The sequence below is a fragment of the Cricetulus griseus genome, chromosome 2 (assembly GCF_003668045.3).
Source record: "Cricetulus griseus strain 17A/GY chromosome 2, alternate assembly CriGri-PICRH-1.0, whole genome shotgun sequence".
Lineage (NCBI taxonomy): Eukaryota > Metazoa > Chordata > Mammalia > Rodentia > Cricetidae > Cricetulus > Cricetulus griseus.
This window is the reverse complement of record NC_048595.1, coordinates 392,835,055-392,854,294: the sequence shown is the minus strand read 5'-3', so window position 1 is coordinate 392,854,294 and position 19,240 is coordinate 392,835,055. Positions and strand designations below refer to the sequence as shown.

Genomic DNA, 19,240 nt, shown 5'->3' with positions numbered 1-19,240 from the left:
TTTAGCACCAAATTTCACCAGTGGCTGAAATATTTTATGTGTGTTTGCTGCATTAGAGGAGATTGGAATGTGGCTATACACAGTTTAACTTATATTTCATTTATTTCCAAAAAATAAAAGAAAAAGCTGTTATTGTTTGAATTAGTAATACTTAATTTTTATTTTTTTTATTTTTTTTTTAACATAGCGTCTTACATGTATCCCTGGCTAGAATTTGCAAAGTAGAACAGGGAGGCCTCTAAACTCAAAGAGCTGAGTTCTGGTATTAAAGAGTGAGCCCCACTCCTAGCTCTCTTTACTGATTTTCATACACTAGTGATTGTGAGCATTTTCTTTTGTTATAAAGTGGCTACATATTATTTAGAATTGACAGGATTAAGTAAGTAGATTTTGGTTTTGTTGTACCAAGCCTGTTGCTATTTGCTTCTCTGTTTACGATGAGTATAAAATTTTTTTTTTTACAAAGCCTTTTTTCTCTTGACAGACTGTAACTTAAAAGACCAAACAAACCAAGTTGATGGTTCTCAGCTACCTGTAAATATGATGCAGCAACACATGAACGTAATTCAACCCCCAATGAACCCACAGCATCAGCCTATGAGCATCTTCCCATACCCAGTGGGTGTGCATGCTCCTTTGATGAATATGCAGCGTAACCCATTCACCATGCACCCTCAGCTGCCCATGCATCTCCACACAGGAGTGCCTCTCATGCAGGTAGCTGCCCCTGCCAGTGTACCTCAGGGACTGCCACCACCACCCCCTCCCCCACCATCCCAGCAGGTCAGCTACATCGCTTCTCAACCAGATGGGAAACAAGTGCAGGTATGTTCTTAGTAGCTTGAGTTAAATCACATTCAAACATAGCAAATAGGTTAAAAAAGGGCTTCCTGGCATTTAGGAACAGTGCTGTATTTGGCTATACTTCTAATTGATTTCTAAATTAATTATCATAATTCCTTTTCATTACCCTTTGTTAATTCCCATTCCTATCCCCAGACAGGAAAATTGGCCAAGAACATACATTATAAAGTGTAAGCTATATTCATACCATTATTTACATCCAAACAGTTTGTTGTTGTTTGGCTTGGTCAAATTAGTGAATTCAAGTTAGAGTCAGGTTTGAGTTCACTTTTTAAAAAAATTTCCTAAAATTTTAAAGACTTGGGAGCAAGATGGTTTCTAGTGATTATTTGTCTTAAGGCTTATGCTGTCTTGCTTGGGTAAACATTGGGCAAAGACATTATCCGTTACCATTTGCTTTATTTTTGTTTTGAGTTTACTCCACTAAGAAGAGATGAATCTGTGGAAGACCAAAAATGTAGATACTTTGCAAACATTGTGGTGCTCGTCATTGCCCCTGTACTTATTTTTTATTGTTGTATGTATGTGTGGGTGTAGACTTAGTGCCTGCCACAGTAGGCATGTGGATGTCAGAGAATCTTGTGAGTTCTAGGGATTGAACTCAGATTGTCAGGCTTGTGTGGCAAGCACTCTTGCCGTCCCCACATACATAATTTAAAAGACATTGAACTCATTTAAATAAAAGCTCTGTTGAAGAATATATTTACTTTTCTTCAGCTGGTCCTTGTATACATTTCCTAAAATAAGTACTTCCCTAAAGGATAAGGTTGAATCATGTTTGTTTGTTTGTTTGTTTCTTCGAGATAGGGTTTCTCTGTATAGCCCTGGCTATCCTGGAGCTCACTCTGTAGACCAGGCTGGACTCCAACTCAAAAGTCCACCTGCTTCTGCCTCCCGAGTGCTGCGACTGGTTGGGGGCTGGGGGGCACCACACCCAGCTGCTTTGTGTTTTTTAATGTCATTCCTGAAGTGGCATAGATATTTCTTTTGAGTGCAGTACTCCATTGACAGATGTTAACTCTTTAAAACAGGGCCTTCCAAGTGCTTGTCATGTAAGTAATAACATGACTACACAAGTCTTACCTGCTCCAGCAGCAGCCCCAGGAAACACAGGATCAGTTCAGGGACCAAGTTCTGGTAATACTTCATCATCAAGTCACGTCCAAGCCTCTAATGCTGCTGTAAAATTGGCAGAAAGCAAAGTAAGTGTTCCAGTGGAAGCCAGCGCAGATAGCTCGAAGACAGACAAGGCAAGTTCAAGGTTGAAGGCAACCTACACAATTCTGTATATAATAAAGATGAACAAATAACAGCTTTGATTTTATGAGAGATGGAGGGGACTTATTATTGGGAGTTTTAAATTCTGCTATTATCTGAAGGATTCTGTGTAGATAATGTTGATGCTTGGTGAGTTACTAGTAATATTGCATAATCAGCTTTAGAGATGTTTGATATATGTTTCTATATATGTATTTTATGTCATACATTTGTAAAGTTATTCATGATGTCAAAATACTGTTCAGTTTCATAGATTTCTAGAAAGCTCTTGAGACTAAGACTGGAAGGTAATAATTACACATTTTCTTCTCATCAGAAATTGCAAATTCAAGAAAAAGCAGCACAGGAAGTAAAATTGGCTATTAAGCCATTTTACCAAAATAAAGACATCACCAAGGAAGAGTACAAAGAGATTGTACGGAAAGCAGTGGACAAAGTAAGTGTAGTTGCAGCGTGGAGTATTTTAACCACCTCTGTTGTAATAAAGAATGGTTAAAGAATGCTAGATCCTGTTAGTCCTCATCTCCTTTACCTTTGAGTAAGGTGTATACATGGAAACAAGATGCAGTCTTTTGGATTTTCACAGTACTATCCATTTGGCACTGAGCGTGAAAACATTTCCCCCCTTTCTTTTAGGTTTGTCATAGTAAGAGTGGAGAAGTCAATTCTACTAAAGTGGCAAATCTGGTTAAAGCCTATGTAGACAAGTATAAATATTCTCGGAAGGGGAGCCAGAAGAAAGCTTTGGAAGAACCCGTGTCTACCGAGAAAAACATAGGCTGACATGCATGGAGAGTGCTTGCTGTACAGGACTCTGTCAAGATGTCTGCAAAGTGCAATTCAACGTATACCCTTACTGAAAAATCAGACAACTGTGATCGAAATCTGATTTTGATAAAATTATTTTTTTTATTGTAGGATATAATGTTTTGTTCTAAATATAGCTGTGCACTGCAACTTCTATATCTAACCCCCACCCTCAATAAAACAAATTCAAGGGAAAATCAAGGGTGTAATGGAATGTGCGTTTTTATCAGGAATGTGTTCTAGTGTGGATACTAGAAGATGGACAGCTTCTTAAGTGGGGATGCGCTGGTGTCAGAAGACATATCTCTATCTCTATATATAATACATTATTCTGTCAGGCTGAAAAGTCAAGTAGGGCCTTTATGACCTTCCCCGTCTAACTGTAGAAATTTAAACATGTATTGCCACTAATATTTCAGATATTAATAGAACATATCAATTACAGGTCCCTCCCTGATGTACTTTTGAAGCACATATCTGAGTAATTGCTTAGAAAGAAAGCAAATCATCATGAGTAAGACTTAGCTTCACACATGCAGGTGCTCTTCACCTGCTATCAACAGATCAAGGGCACACTGTGTGTATTGCTTTTGTTCCTGTCTCTCCCCACCTAGAAAAAAACAACAGCAGTTTCATTTGCTAGATTACAAGTTTGCCAGATCAAAGCTTTGTTGAGTTTAGACGACCAATTAGGGAGAAAGCTAGCTTTTTAAAAACTATGTTCTTTCATTATACCTTCTATCTCTCAGTTATGGCAAATTATTTGTGCCAAGTGGAGAATTGCTACTAGGTAGCGACTTTCCTTTTATTAGGACTAAGAATACCTACTCTACTGGCTTCAGGTTGTTGGTGAACTGTCGGGTCATGATGAAGTTCTCACACTGCAGAAGTTCCCGAATGCTTACAGTGAAGGGAGTGTTAATTTGGTGATTGGTAGCCATGCTGCAGAATTCTAGGTCTTCTAACATGTGTCTGACAGAAGGAGAGAGAAGTTAAATAATGATGTTTTTGCTTAGGTTATCAGGGACTAGAGTTTGTTTGCTTTTTTAAGCATTGAGATATGTTAATGTTTATGAAAGGTGAGTTCAGAGTGCCCTGGCACTGTTCTTTTCATCGGCATCTAGAAAAGTGAATTCTGTGATAAATTTAGATTCTAGATACAATTTTCAGGATATTAAATAGTTGAACAGATACCGAATGATAATGGATCCAAGTTGAGCACACTCGGTGAGGCCTCCCGCTCCCTCACTCACAGGAGTTGCTCTGTGAGGCTAGTTTTGATAGGCAGAATAATTCAGAGATTTTGATCCCAGAGTGATTACACTAGTGGGTAATAAGCTTTGTTAGGTTATGATTACAGTCCTAAAATACTTCCAAACAGTTTCTTGATCTTTATGTCTACATTTCTGGGCATTTATGATGCAATATGGTCTCGAAGTCAGAGATCCGCCCACCTCTGCCTCCCAAGTGCTGGAATTAAAGGCTTGTGCCACTACCGCTTGGCTATGATGCAGTATTTTACAGGCATTTTTAATTAGCTTGTGTTTAGATTTTGATGGCAGAAGTTTGGATATAGTTTCAAGGACCAGTGGCACACCTTCTTCATTTCAGTTCAGGATCCCACAGACAGTGGTGTGGGATTCTCGTCCTCCACTGACATTTGTGACAGATTGCTGTTTGTGTGCTGACTAATGATGCATCATGTTCTCTCCCTGCATTGTTTTCACTGACACCTGGGAAGTAAATGGCATTTTAAAGTTGGTTTTATATAATTTATCTTTCTCCAACAAGTTTGTAAGTTAAGCAGAAAAAAGGTGATAGGGTGAAATGTTTAGGTCTTATATCTTTGGGAGAACGCCACTATTCTTGAAATTAACGGGTGTGTGTTCCATATCTGAAAGGACGCTGGTAAGAGCAGTTCAGAATAGTTAATGATTGTTAGCTATTCTAGTATATTCTAATATGAGAATATATTCTAACTGGATTAATATATGAACTTTTAAAGAAAGAGTTAGAATATGCATGCTTTGTGTTAAGAAATAGCATTGCTTTTACATCCTTGGTTTTTCTTTTTTTCCTAAATTCACATTGGTTTTGCATGTGTATAAACTTATCAGTTTGTGGAGTTGCAGGTTCTCTTGATCATGACTCAGTATTGACTTGACTTTGGAACCTTGGGCCCTTTAACTTGATAGTCACATTGATCCATGTTTCTGGCTGTAAAAATGCCCAGTAGTAGTTACTCATTATTTTAACATTCCAAAAATTTCATATCTGTTTGTTGCTGTTCTGGTAACAACCACCACATCATCTCCATTATCTGCCTTTAAGTGGCCATGGTGTGCACTGCTGACTGTTCATGCAAAGAAATGTGGCCTCAGAAGCATAGTGGCTGCCCTGAGTCTTGACCTTGCAGTATGAGTTGCAGTGCTGTGTGCTGAAACAACACTCTAAAGCCAGATTGTGGTCTGTAATATATCCTAATAAATTCTTTTGCTAAACAAAGTAGTGTCTTTAAAATTTTATTAAGTTTTCTGGGAAATGATGACTTTTATATCATTTAAACCATTTCCAAATGTGTTGAATTATTTCTTGGAAATTTACCAAAGTAATGAGCATCATGATTACATTAACATCCAGGCAATAAAAAAAGGTCAGAGTTAGCTATAAGCATATATTTTAATAGTAGTTTTCCTAATTATATAATTACTTTTAGGAAATTTAAAACATTTAGTGATTTCTAAAGATAGAAGAGACTGGGAAACAAGGAAAAGTATCTGTAATTCTACCAAAGTTAACTTCTTGAATTTCAAGGCTGGCTGCAATGGACATTGCTATGTTATAACCTATTCTTTTCAATTCATGTATTGAGAATATTCCATTTTAATAAAAATTAATTTGACAGCATGACTTTTGGTGACTATATAGTATTCTATTACACAGCTGTACTCTTAAAACAGTCCCTTACTATTGGATATTTGATTTTCTTTGAAACAGGGTCTTAACATGTAGTCTGGCTAGCTTTGACCTCATTTACATAAACGAGGCTGGCTTTGAAGAAGTCCTGCCTCTGCTCCTGGGTGCAACAATTAACAGTGTGCCATTCTGCCCAGCTTATGTATAGATAAAGTAAATTAGCGGAGTACGCAGCTTAACTAACTTAAAGATGTTTTATCAAGGTGTAGCTCATGTAGCTTTGACTCCAGGGTTTGGGAGGCAGAGGGAGCATGATCAGGAATTCAAGACCTGAGTTTGAGTTCAGCTTGGGTTATAAGACACTCGCAAAAAAAAAAAAAAAAGCAAGACAAAACAACAACAAAAACCCAAGATGTTAATAGGAAATTTTTTTAACACCTAAATTTTTGCATCCTTATTTATGAATAATTTCTGGAGAATTGGTTATTCATTCATTTTTGCTAAAGATTCAAAAATTTACCAGTTTGTGTAATTTTTGAAAATTCAATTACTAGTATCATGTAAAACTTGTTTACTTAAAGTGATTTTCTGTAGAGAGACACCAGAAAAAAAAAAAAATGATTCTTCCCATTGTCACAATTGTTTTGTAAGGCAAAGTCCATTTCCTGTCTTCCCTGGTGTGAGCACTACTCTGAATTGCTCTGTGTCTGCCTCCTCACAGGGCAAAGATCCATCATTCAGTCAGTGTGTGTATACACTGTATTCTCTGTAAAGCAGGGTAGGTCATGTACAGTGTTTGTTTCTAACTGTCCTGTTGGTACCCTTTGTGACCACAATACCTTCTGTTTTTGTGTACTCAGGTGCATTGAATTTCAGTATACACATATTTTAAATGTGGATAATTCATTCTCTGAGAGGAGTTTAATTCATTTGAACCTACAGTGTCTGTGTTTACATTCTTTTCTGTATGTGCACCATATGGGTGCCTGGTGCTCATGGAGACCAGAAAAGGTCATCAGATCCCCTGGAGTTACAGATGGTTATGAGCTGCCTGTAGGTCCTAGGAACCCAGCCCAGGCCCTCTGAAGACAGCCAGTGCTCCTAACTGCTGAGCTGCCTCCCCAGCCCTGGTTCATCATCTCATATTTACCTCCTGTGTGTCGGAATTTCCTTCTTCACATGATAAATTTGATCTTGGAACATTCTAAGAGTGACAACATATTTATTGAGTTTTACTATGTCATCCTGCTGCATTTGTGTACCTCATTATAAAGCCAATTCTAGTACTTTTATGAGAAGTGGGTGTATAAGGATTAACCATTATCTAATTTTGTGGTTACTTAGTTACTAGCCCCAATATTCAGATCTCAGATTTGTAGACATAAGTTTGTGCTTGACTGGGAATGTAAATATCAGGATAGGAACAAGAAGACAAGCTGAGATGAAGTAAGTGTGGTAGAAAACACAGTTCTGCATAGGTGAGTGAGTGTCATGTCTAACTAACTGTGCCCCTTCATTTTAGTCTGGAGCTTTGAACATGTGCTGGGCCAGTTCTTTACCAACAAGCCACATCCAGACCCCCTTTTTTTTTTTTTTTTAATTTTTTCTAATACTACTTTTGGAGATGTGAAACTTTCTATCTTCAAGCCATTGGTTTGTGTGTTTTTTGTTTTTGTTTTTGTTTTTTTTAAACTGTACCATTTCCTTAAGTTTATATGAGGCACTAGAGGATGGCTCCAGCAGTTATGTGCTCTTAACTGCTCTTCCACAGGACCTGAGTTCAGATCCCAGCATCCACACCATGCTTGTAACTCACGGTAGGGCACCAGCACTTGTGCACATACTCCCACTCCAGAAACATTAAAAATGAAGTATTTAAAAAGAGCTTTATATGACTATGAGTCAAAACTAGCAAGCTTGCCTCCCTGAAATCAACAGCATCTGAATTGGTTCCTAATGGAACCCATTACTGTGGACTGCCTTGTTATACTCTAAGAAGTCTGTTACTGACCAGGTAGCACAAAAAGGAAAGAGAAAGACAGGGACAGAACTACAGAAACTTCTTTGTGGCTGAAGTGTCCTCTGTGCTTGCTTTGTCTCCAGATTCTTAGAGCCATCTTTCCCTTGGCTTCTACATTTACTATGGTGGGAATAAAAAGTATTGATATAATACCCCTTCTTAAAGTACAAGCAATATTGCTTGAAGAGGCCTGCATGGAAGGGCTGCAGGCATTCAGGAGAGCTGCTCTCCCCACCATCTCCCTGACTTGACCTTCAGCTCCTTCCCTTGGGTGCCTGTGACCTGCGGGTGCATCTGGCAGCTGATGGTTGTGACTCTTAATAGGTTTGTGGCTGAGAAACCTGTGAGCAAGTAGTGGTCCCAAATCATAAGCAGTTTATGAGTTTATTCATTGTCTAATGAGTGTTAGAGAAGATAATCTGTGGGGAGTCTTGACTTTGAAACTTTGAACCTGCGAGTTTCACCTGGGCTGGCACCTCCCAGCCCAGTTGTCTCCGAGCTGCTTAGCTGTTTCACAGGATTGAGTGCTGTGTCTTGACATTTTCTTGGGAAATTCCAGCCTGTTTAATCACCACTGGCTTTCTCATCCCTTGCACAAACATGAAAGTGTAACTTGTCCAGTGGCTTGTAATCAAGGTACATATTTAGGGTCACTTAGAGATTTTTTTTTAAAGGAATGCAGTTCTTAAGCCCACCCCAGACCAGTCTGCTCGTGGGGTGGGATGTTAAAACTTACCCAGACCTCACCCAGGATGCAGCTAAGGAGCAAAACATCAAGGAACTGGACTAGGTCCTCTGAAGATGCCCTGAATGGTAGCCCATCTGACAGAAGCAGCCTGTTCCCAGAAGCAACACACCTTATCTGATAGTTGGGGCACACACATTTACCCTTCAGGTTCTAATCTCGTTAATATCTGGGCTTAGACAACCTCCACCCAAACACTAAAAAGTGATAGTAAACTTTTTGCAGGGTATTTGAAAAGTTGGTGCAAATGAACTGCATTAGATTCCCAGTTAGGTTGTGTATACTAACTCAAATCTTTGTTTGCCTTCTAAAGTCATTGCAATGTTTTCCTTAGACATAGATGCATGCATCCCAGGTGGGCCTTGATATGTAGCTTGATACATAGCTGAGGATGGCCTTGGATTTCTGATTGTCCTGCCTTCACCTCCTCAGTATAGGGCTCCAGGCCTTTGCTCCCACACTCCAGTGTACTGAGATCCTTAACAGCCACGACACATCCTCGTCAGCAACAGTGCAAGTCTTGGAGTGCTTACTGCCTCTGTGCTGACAAGTTTACTTGTAGTCTTCATCTAAGATTCCTGAGGAGGTTCCATTTAGTAATGTCATAGGAGTCACTTGTAGCCAGACCCCACAGCCTCAAAGCACAGCTGTCATGTGATCAAGATGGTGGGGTTGCTGTAGGTTGTGAAGCAGACCATTCACAATACTCCCTCAACCATGGAGCAGACTGAATGATCTTCCTGCTTTTGTTTTCCCCAGAGCAAGTGGAAAGCCCATCACTAGTTACTCTAAGGCTGCTGAAGTCACTTAGACCTATTGAGTCCTGGGACACCAATGCCTGTCTGTTCTCCCTTTTCTTTTTTGAGATAGGATCTGTATGTAGTTTTGGTTGTCTTGGAACTCACTCTGTAGACTCTATTAGCCTTGAACTCAAGAGATTTGCCTTTCTCTGCCTTCTGAGTGCTGGGATTAAAGGTGTGCAGTTCCACCATATCTGACTTCAATGCCATTACAAGCCTCCCAATGTAACTTAAAATTTTCACTATGAAATAGGTCTGTTCAAGAGGGGAAGTACTGTTCTGCCATTAGTTATTGTAACAGCCTAGAGGCCAATTAGGATTCTGACTCGTAAAATACCAGAAACTGCTCCATGGCAGTAATTTACTAGACAGCAATCACAAATCCATTCCCAAGTAACTACCCAAGGGCACCAAGAGGATTCATAGGATCCTTTACAATAGGTATACTCTTACTAGTGTGAGTGTATTCAGCTCTATAAATGTTACCGCTTCAGCAGTGAGCCATACTACTTTAAACTCAAAAATTAACGAGAAAATCATGGTAATTAGAGACAAATACTTAAGCTGAAAAGTGACTGCCTCTGAGATTCTGATGGGTTAGTGGAGCTTGGATTTAGGCTTGCTGTAAATAACACTGCATTTTGGTTTTTTGTTGTGACCAAGTACATTTGAAATATTGATTGTAGCTATAAACACAGTTACTGCTTAATTGTGTGTATGTGTGTGTGTGAAATCTTGGGTGTCAGTCTTGAGAATCTAATTCAGATCTCCATGCTTGTGTTACATTTTCAGACTGAGCTTTCCCACCCCCTTTTAAGTGTGGTTATATTACCAAAGGCAATGTGTCCACTTACCTACATACACAACACTGTCCCTTAGCATGTTTTTTCAAAGCAGTGCAGGGAGTGAGTTATGGAAATCGTTGCTAAAGAAATTTCACTGGCTGTAAAGATACCAGCCAGTGACGATGCCCCATCCATGGAAGAAGGCTAATTGTTCAGATAAGAGTTGTATAGCATAAGAGTGATAAACTAACATAAATATATAAATATAAATGCTGCCTTTTACTGTATTGTAAGACTGAACCAAGAACAAAGTGTGAGGTGCCCTGTGTGGCTTATCTTGAAGCCCCAATCTCACTTCTGAGCAGCTGCTCCTTTGGGGAAGAACCTCACATTTTCTTTTGTCTTCAGTACTTTAATCATGGTGTAAGATCAGGACAGAAGTCACTTATCCAAAACACTCATTTCAAAAATCAGTTTTATTGTCATTTTATAGTTTAAAAAACATACATGGCATGGCTATAAAGTAATGAGACAAGTTTTCATGTGTGGCTTGGTTTATTGAGTCTCATTAATATATAGTCATATCCTGTCTCAAGTCGGAAGAAAAATATGCCTTCACTATATGATCATCAGTTTTGTTACTTAAAATTTATTAAGTGCCAACAGAGCACTAGGCACATATATAACACAGAATTGTACAGTCTCTATGTTGTTGACTATTATTTACATAGATTTCTCAAAGATAACATTAAAGCTTGTATTTACAGAACTTTAGACAAAAATAACAATACTGGAAGTCAGCAAGTTTCTGTCTAGCAAGGAGCACCTTTTCATGACTGCGAGGGTTAAGCAGAACCTAGAGTGCAAGAGCACTTCAATTCCATTCCTCACCAAGTCCATGTTATTCCATCAGTCAGATAAAGCTGTAAGAGGGAAATCCTAAGAGGGACGCTATAAATTGGTTTCCTTAGGTCAAATACATTTAGAAAATTCTGCTGAGACCATTGCTTAAAAGCACTAAAGACACATTTATGCATTTTAACACAAAGTCTGCAACTACAGGATGCAATCCAGTGAGGTGACAGGATGAGGACTATGGAAGTCATTTTCTTAAACCTGTCCTCTGCTAGGAAACATTAACCACCATGGTAATTTCCTGCTTTGAAAAGAAAAAGGTACCTTGAAGACAAGCAAACAGTGATGTTACAAAAAAATATTGTAGAAAAACTCAAATTTTTAGATAAACACAGTGAATAGAAAATTCCCCAACTGTCTGATCTCAGGAACTTGTAAGTCTGGTGATATTTGAGGGACACTCTACAGTATCTGGATTCAGAGTGTCTGCTGGGCTGCCCCAGTCTATAGAGGAGAAATCAAATGCCACCATCCTGAGAAATACAAGGTTTTCGGTGTCATATATTTCTTACAGATAGAGCTGAGTGCACAGACAGGGATCCATCCCCCTTTGGGGAGAAATTACTTTTTGGTACTAATAAGTGAATCAAGATATTTAAAATCTATGTCTGAACTGAAGCTCATCCCAAAGAATCTGCCCGATTCAAGTTAAACTGAGCCAACAGTCACAGAATGCTAAACAATAAAAGCTTTGTCAGATGCGTGACACTCAGTAAGGCATGCTGAACTTGAACTGCACCGGCTGTCTATCAGGTGCTCTCTGGGCTTGCTGTTCGTTATATCGTAAACAAGAATTTGGTCTCTTTCCTACATTGACCATGGTGTCTGTCACGTGATGCACCTTTCTGTTCTCTACAGTATCATCACAAAAGCTTATAAAGTAAGGAGGTGACCGTTGGACCTTGCCTTCAGCTAGACAGGATACTGTACATTTTAGAATGTCTTAAGCATACTCAGAAATAAAGGACTCAAGAAAATGTTCAGTCTTTTATTTAAAAACTATAAACAGTCACCAAAGTAAATAAAGCCATTCTATAACATAAACTGTCAGGTCTATATTTTATACTGCACATCCTAAGGACACAGCAGAAATGGTGGTTGGGAGGCCTTCCACATTTTTGGATGCTAATAGAACAGGCAATAGGCAGTTATAAGTGGATACATTTCACGCTTGGGGAAAAAGACAATTTAAGGAAGTGAGCAGTTTCTGAGCAGGAATGTGGTACAGTATTAAGAATGGAAGAATAATACAATAAAATTCCACACTATATTAAGATAGAAAAAGTAGTGAAGAAAATATCATACCTGCACATAATGCATATATAACACAGGAGAAAACCTGTATAAAATTCCATGTATTTAAACCAATTTACAAATACAAAAATTTTGTACAAGCTTTGAGCTTGCACATGACAAACGCTTACAGTGGATACATGTTAGGGGAAACAAAAAAGAAAAGAAAAAAAAAAAAGAAAAAACCCTTCAAATAGTTTGTCTTCTACAAAAATGACATGAGATATATTATTCCATACTCTTTCAGCCAGCAAAATGAGTCCTACAAGGTGTATAATACAAAAAAACCCAAAAGGGGGAAAAAATCCAAGAAAACCAAAAAAGAAAAGAAAAAAAAAATCACAGTTCCACAAAACTGTTTTGACTTTACAGCATCAGTACCTTTGCAGAAGTATTTACACAAATTTAAAGAACATTCATCCACTGCGTAGAATATATCACAATTACTTACAGTTGACAGGAAAGTCTAGAAAACGTCAGAGCCTACCAATAATGCTTCTAGGACACCACAGAATGTATTTCCAGTGGCTGCAGTGGTATGAAGGGTGTTCATTCTATTCACAAATATTTACAACATCTATTCAGACTGGTAAATTTTTATGATAATAAATAAGTGAAAATATATTGGCTCAAGTAAGAAAACCAAGCTACTGACTCTAACAAAACACACAATCCACAGCTAGATATCGGTGGCCCCTCTGAAGCTGGGGGTAGGTGTGCTCAAACTTTGTCTTTATTCAAACCAGCTTAAATGGTTTTGTAAATATAAAAATGTGCTCCTTTTTGGATATAGATAAAAATATTTAATGCTTCTATTTCATCTGCTCACGTAGGTTTTACACTATTCCATGTATATTCCAATGTGGATGGTACTGAATTCTGATCACACCAGTCTCCACCAGGATTGGCCAGACCCGAGACATCCTGCAGATAAGCTGGTTGACAATCCCACAGTAGTTTGTTGTTTTTTGTTTTTTTGTTTTTTTTTTTTTCCTTTTTAGATTTTTTTTTTTTAACAGAAAAGAAAGGGATTCGTTCAGAGATCAGAATACAAAGCTTCCTCTCGGCATCATGGGACGACACAAAATAATTCATTCTATGGTCTCTGCTCCATTAAGACTTGGTGCTTTCTTCAGTAACAGTATGTGAAATGTATCTGACTTTGAGTCCCCGCTGTGTAAGTGGTATAGGATTCACTACAGCATTTCCGAGTCTTTTTCTTGTTCTTTACTCTGAACTGTAAAATTAAGTTCATAAAGGCATTTGGCAAGGGTGGAGGAAGCTTCCATGTTACTAATGGCTAGTACTGATAAGTTGTTTTCATGTCTCTTTAACAATCTAGAAAACAAAACAAAATACAAAACAAAAACAGATTGTTAGTCTCCAGGATCATAGTTAAGATTCCTTATCACAGATTCTATAACTAAAATAGAAACATCATATAGTCCCATATGCAGCTAGTGTCCCATATGCAGCTTTGTAGAAAGAGGAGCAGCCAGCTAGCCATCAGTTAGTGCAATTTCCTGGTGAGTAAACAAAGGCCAGTTTCTGGGCCCCTGAAATCAACTGTCTTTTTTGCAGCATGGCAGGGTTTGTATTCACAGAAAGTTACACAGCCTATTTCTGTATCTTCATTCAGGGTTTTAGAAATTTCACAAGTCAGAAAATTGCTGGCAAGGAACAAAAACATTTATGAAATTGAAAATTTCTATCACAAAGGTCACAGTATTGATGTGGCTATGAATACAAAGAGACAGTGGGAGCATCACTTGGGAAAACAGCCTTGGGCTGTGTACTGAGTCAGCTGGGAATGGAAGACTAAACAGATGGGAGGAGACTAAGGCAAGCACACTAACTCAATGCTATATGATGTTCACTGTACAGTTATTTCAAGTTGGGCTTCACTGTGAAAGCTTTCACTTTAAACATCTGAGAAATAAGTCACACAGCAATAAATGGCCCAAGAACTTCACTATTTTCATTAAAATAATCCTGGGGAAGAGAAAGCAGAAAAGGGGCTGGAGAGATGACTCAGTGGTTAAGAGCCTGCTCCTGCCAAGGACCCGTGCTTGGTTCCAGCATCCATACCAGGTGGCTCAGGTTTCTGTAACTGCAGTACTATGGTCTGACACCTTCTGACTGCTGTGGGCAGTGCACACATGTGGTGTACATCCTCAGATGTAGGAAAAATGCAGAAAATAAAATAAGTATATCATAGAAAAAGAACAAAACCAGTAGGAAAAAAGGGTTAAGACATTCCTAAAATTGTAATAATGCTGCAGAGGAGTACATCACCGAAAAAGAAAAAAAAAAGAAAAAAAAAAGTTTACTCCACACGTAACGTAGAAGGCTGGAGAAAGCTCAGTGGTAGAATGCTTGCACAGAATGTCCAAGTCCCTAGGTTCACTGCCTATGACTGAGAACAAAGTGTGAACATCATGGGAACAGAACGGTAAGCATAATTCTGTACCTAATAATATGAACAAAGTACTGCTACATGCAACCACAGGAACAAACCTCCCAGCTCCTGCTGAAGAAAACCCCATTGTCTGATTTGATTTCTATCAAATCAAAGTCAGGCAAAACACCTTGTGGTATTACTGATTAGGACGGGGGGTGGGGGGGTGGGGGTGGGATGGGGGGATGAGGGTGACTGCAGGGGGTGGGACGGGGTTTCTGTGGTACTACACTGTGGCTTCTGTGGGTTACCACTTTCCAATAACTCAACATTCTGCTCTGTGGACTCCATGCATGGCTTATTTCAAAATTTTAGTAAAATTTTAAAATCAACTGAAAATTGTATTTTTTTTTTTTTTTTACAAAAAAAGATGGTGCACATGCTTTACCAGTGAATCCAGGTATGCCCTGATCCTTCTACTACTACTATTATTATTACTTTTTTCTGAGACAGGGTTTCTTTGTGTAGCTTTGGAGCCTGTCCTGGAACTTGCTCTGTGGACCAGGCTGGCCTAGAACTCACAGTGATCTACCTGTCTCTGCCTCCTGAGTGCTGGGATTAAAGAGGTGCACCACCACTGGACAGCTTTCTCTTTATTTATATTTATTTATATCTTCAGGTTAAAAACTAATATAATAAATCTAACTTCTTTCTGTTTTTATTTGGCCCCCAAATTTCCAATTTCAAATACTAGCCAAAGTTGTATTACTAGAAACATTTTAAGATAAAAATTATTTTCTAGGAAAACCAAGCAGTTGCACAAAGCTTATATCCTACCACAAAACAGCACCAAGAGAGAAAGAAATCTATCTTGAGAAAAAAAACAGAAAAGCTTAGGTTTTAGATATGGACATTACGGGAGATGGGGAGAATTAACCAGCATGGAAAACATTCTCATTTCTAGAATGTTAACTGTCCTTAAACCTGCCTACCTACAACAGGGTGAGAATCAGAGGCATTTTCCATGTAGAGTAAAACAAAACCAAAAAACCCTCTTACAGAACTAACATTGTGGGACTGCTAATATACAAGCTAGCTCACTAGAAATCACCTATAGACAGCAACTGTCAGTGAAAAGCCATGAGCAAGAACTTGCTGCTCTTACATCCTTTCTTCACTGTATTTTCAGATGGTCTTGCAATGAGGCCTACCCTGACCTCTAACCCATGACCCCTTCTGTGATAGGTGCCCACAGTCATACCTGGTTTACATACTTTATTCTTAAAACATTAAGGAAATCCTAAAATACTGTAACATTTGAGGAAAGGATAATGATACAAAAGAGCAAGGGGGGCGGGGGACAGGGGACAACTGAAAAATACCATCACTGACATCTTCAGACAAAAACCTCAACAAACTGTCAGGATGTCACCAAACAGCCACTGGAAACAAATTAAGCTCTCAAGGAGGGAGAAGTTAAAAACCCTACAGGTTTGAGAATTATTAAAAGGTTTCCTGAAGAGATTATGGGAAAAAAAGCAAAAAGAAAGGAAAAGAAACACAAAAACTCACATTATCAAAGTATATGAATCCATACTCAATATATCCACTCACTGAAATAAACACAGACCTAGGGAACCCAGAGTAGCATGTGCAGGCAACAAACAGACACAACAGAACACCTGAAGTAATGTATGCATCTATAGCCAGCCGAAGAATATGCACAGACATGGTAGAAAAAAACTGAGGGTCCACAAGTAATCTATTAACAATGAAAACAATAAACTCAAAATGGATGAGTCAGCTGTGAGATATGAAACTGTTCCAAGAAAATATAAGGGAATACCCTCATCCATTGAAGTGGGCAATACTTTTTAGGACAAAATCCCAAATGCACAGGAAACTAACTCAAAAACAGACCAACATTTCTTCCCAGCAAAGGAAACAGCTATCAAGGTGGTAAGAGAACATGCTACCTATAGAACATGCATCTGACAGAGGTGACAGTCAGGGCATCGAGGGGACACCAAAATCTCAACAGCAAAACACATACAACCCGACTAAAGAATGGGCAACTTGCATAAATACACATTTCTTTAAAGACATAAAAATGGCTGAGAGCGTGGCTGGAGAGATGGCTCAGAGATTAAGAGCACCGACTGCTCTTCCAGAAGTCCCGAGTTCAATTCCCAGCCACCACATGGTGGCTCACAACCATCCGTGATGAGATCTGGTGCCCTCTTCTGGTGTGCAGATATACATGGAAGCAGAATGTTATATACATAATAAAAATCTTTAAAAAAAAGTTAAAAAAAAATGGCTGAGAGCTATATGGTCCAACATCATCTATCACCAGAGACCTGAAAAAAGGAAACCATGATACTGCCTCCAACAACAATGGCTATTTTATTATCAAAAGACAAGCCATGCACACTGCTGGTGGGAGTGTAAATCAGCACATGCCAAGGATGTCAGTAGATACTTCAAAAAAATTAAACTCATTACTGGCCCCACAGGCCCCAGTAATGGCCCTCAGTAAACAGAAAAGGCAACTGTTGTGCACCGACATCAAACAGTGTCCTAAAGGCTGTTCTGTGGAGGGACTGAGTTCTGGTAAAGAAGTTTTTGACTTCATCTATTGACTATCCATTAATGCACTAATATTGATTAAGTCATTGGGGATGTGTAGGGGATGCTGTAGCCATGCCTGCTGTCCAGTGAAGGATATTCAGGTGGCGGGGTTCTGCTTTCGGTTTCATTTTCGGTGTGCTGTACAGACTGCTGCCACACTGGCTGGCTAGGTTGCTCTGTAAGTAAGGCCTTTACTTATTAAAATCCCCTGTATTTTTACCTGGCTCCGTATTGGTAATTTCCCGCATTAGGGATGTGTGTGTGCAAGGATTGGTTGGTGGGTCCTGAGCTGGAGGAAGTAAGGTCATCTTCTGATGCAACCACTCAGAAGATGCTCACTACAGTTCTTTATATTTATTTTTTATGTGAAATTGGTGTCTTACCTGCATATGTGTCTGTGTGAAGGTGTTAGATCCCCTGGAACTGGAGTTACACACAGTTGTGAGCTGTCATATGTGGGTGCTGGTAATTGAACCCAGGTCCTTTGGAAGAGCAGGCAATGCTCTTAAACTGCTGAGTCATCTCTCCAGCCCCACTCACAGTTTCAAAGGCAATCTTTTTCTTTCCTTCCCTCCCTTACTCCCTCCAAGGTCTCGTTATGTAGCCTGGGCACTGGCTTGCAACTTGCTCTGTATATCTGCACTAATGAAAAGCTAACAAATTTAAATCACCCTACATGTTTACTGCAGCACCATTCATAAGAGCAAGATCGGGAAACAGCTGATGTGTCCATCAACTAATAAACGAACATGATACACACATAAATGAAATGCTAATCGGCCATTAAAACAAACAGATCCTGCCAAGTGTGTTAAGAGTTCACTGCCATTCACTATGCTGCATGACAGTAGCTAGGCACAAAAAGACAAGGACTACATGAGCTCATACATGGAAAGGCCAAAGGTTCATCTTAATCAAACTGAGTAGATGATACTTAGCCGGGACTAAGGAGGACAGGGAAGGAAAACTGGAGAAAGGTTGATCAGTGAGAACTAAGGCACTGTTTAAAGCCAAAGGCTCTGGTGTGACTACCATAGACATCAAAGAGCTAGAAGAAAGGAACCCCCCATATTTTTACCACAAAACAAAAATAAAAACACTATAAAAGGATGAAGACAGGCTTTGCACATTATGTAGTGTGTGTGTGTGTGTGTGTGTGTGTGTGTGTGTGTGTGTGTGTGTGTGTGTAAGTATCACAGAATACCCCATTAATATGTACAATTGTGTTTTGGTAACGGTTAAAACAACCTATAAGATATCAAAGTCACTAAACTTTAGAAAGCCAGAAATACATTAGAACTTCTGAGTGGAAAAATAGACCACATGCAAAGAAATGTGACCTAGAATGCCACTGGATCCTAGCAGCACATCCAGGGAAGACACTAGAGCAAAAATACTTTTCAAATCAAAATTTTATATCCAGATAAAAGAACACAGAGTAGGGTAGAAAAACATAGGCACATTCTATTTTTTTCTTTTTCAAGACAGGGTTTCTTGATGTAACAGCCATGGATGAACTGGAACTCACTCTGTAGACTAGGCTGGCCTTGCATGCATAGAGATCCACCTCCCTCTGCCTCCCAAGTGCTAGGATTAAAGGAATGTATCATCACCACCCAGCTCCACAAGCATATTCTTAAAGAAACATTAGCAAAATATCAGAAGAATTTGCTAAATTTATGAAAGCTACCAAATTAGAGATGGGAAGGAGGGGTGGGGTTGCTCTTGGAAACTTTCTATTGACTTCGATTCCTCAATTCTTCTGACATGCAGTTTACCATCATACAG

The 19,240-nt window shown here is 39.0% G+C and overlaps 2 protein-coding genes across 7 annotated transcripts in view; one reads left to right on the top strand and one right to left on the bottom strand.

Moving 5' to 3' along the window:
• The window catches only part of Scaf11 (SR-related CTD associated factor 11), a 46,791-nt gene extending 40,932 nt beyond the window's left edge, over positions 1–5,859 (top strand). For 2 of the 3 annotated variants that reach the window (XM_027396384.2, XM_027396385.2), the window contains 4 exons: positions 485–825; positions 1,896–2,114; positions 2,459–2,578; positions 2,779–5,859. In XM_027396384.2, coding sequence (XP_027252185.1) covers positions 485–825; positions 1,896–2,114; positions 2,459–2,578; positions 2,779–2,925 — 827 coding nt within the window. In that variant the 3' untranslated portion in view covers positions 2,926–5,859. The remainder of the gene's footprint in view (positions 1–484; positions 826–1,895; positions 2,115–2,458; positions 2,579–2,778) is intronic. The other variant, XM_027396386.2, reaches the window with a different exon arrangement.
• A 4,814-nt stretch (positions 5,860–10,673) lies between these two features.
• Positions 10,674–19,240, bottom strand: part of Arid2 (AT-rich interaction domain 2) — a 133,022-nt gene continuing 124,455 nt past the window's right edge. For all 4 annotated transcript variants that reach the window (XM_035440839.1, XM_027396382.2, XM_035440840.1 and 1 more), the window contains one exon: positions 10,674–13,761. In XM_035440839.1, the coding sequence (XP_035296730.1) occupies positions 13,620–13,761 (142 nt within the window). In that variant the 3' untranslated portion in view covers positions 10,674–13,619. The remainder of the gene's footprint in view (positions 13,762–19,240) is intronic.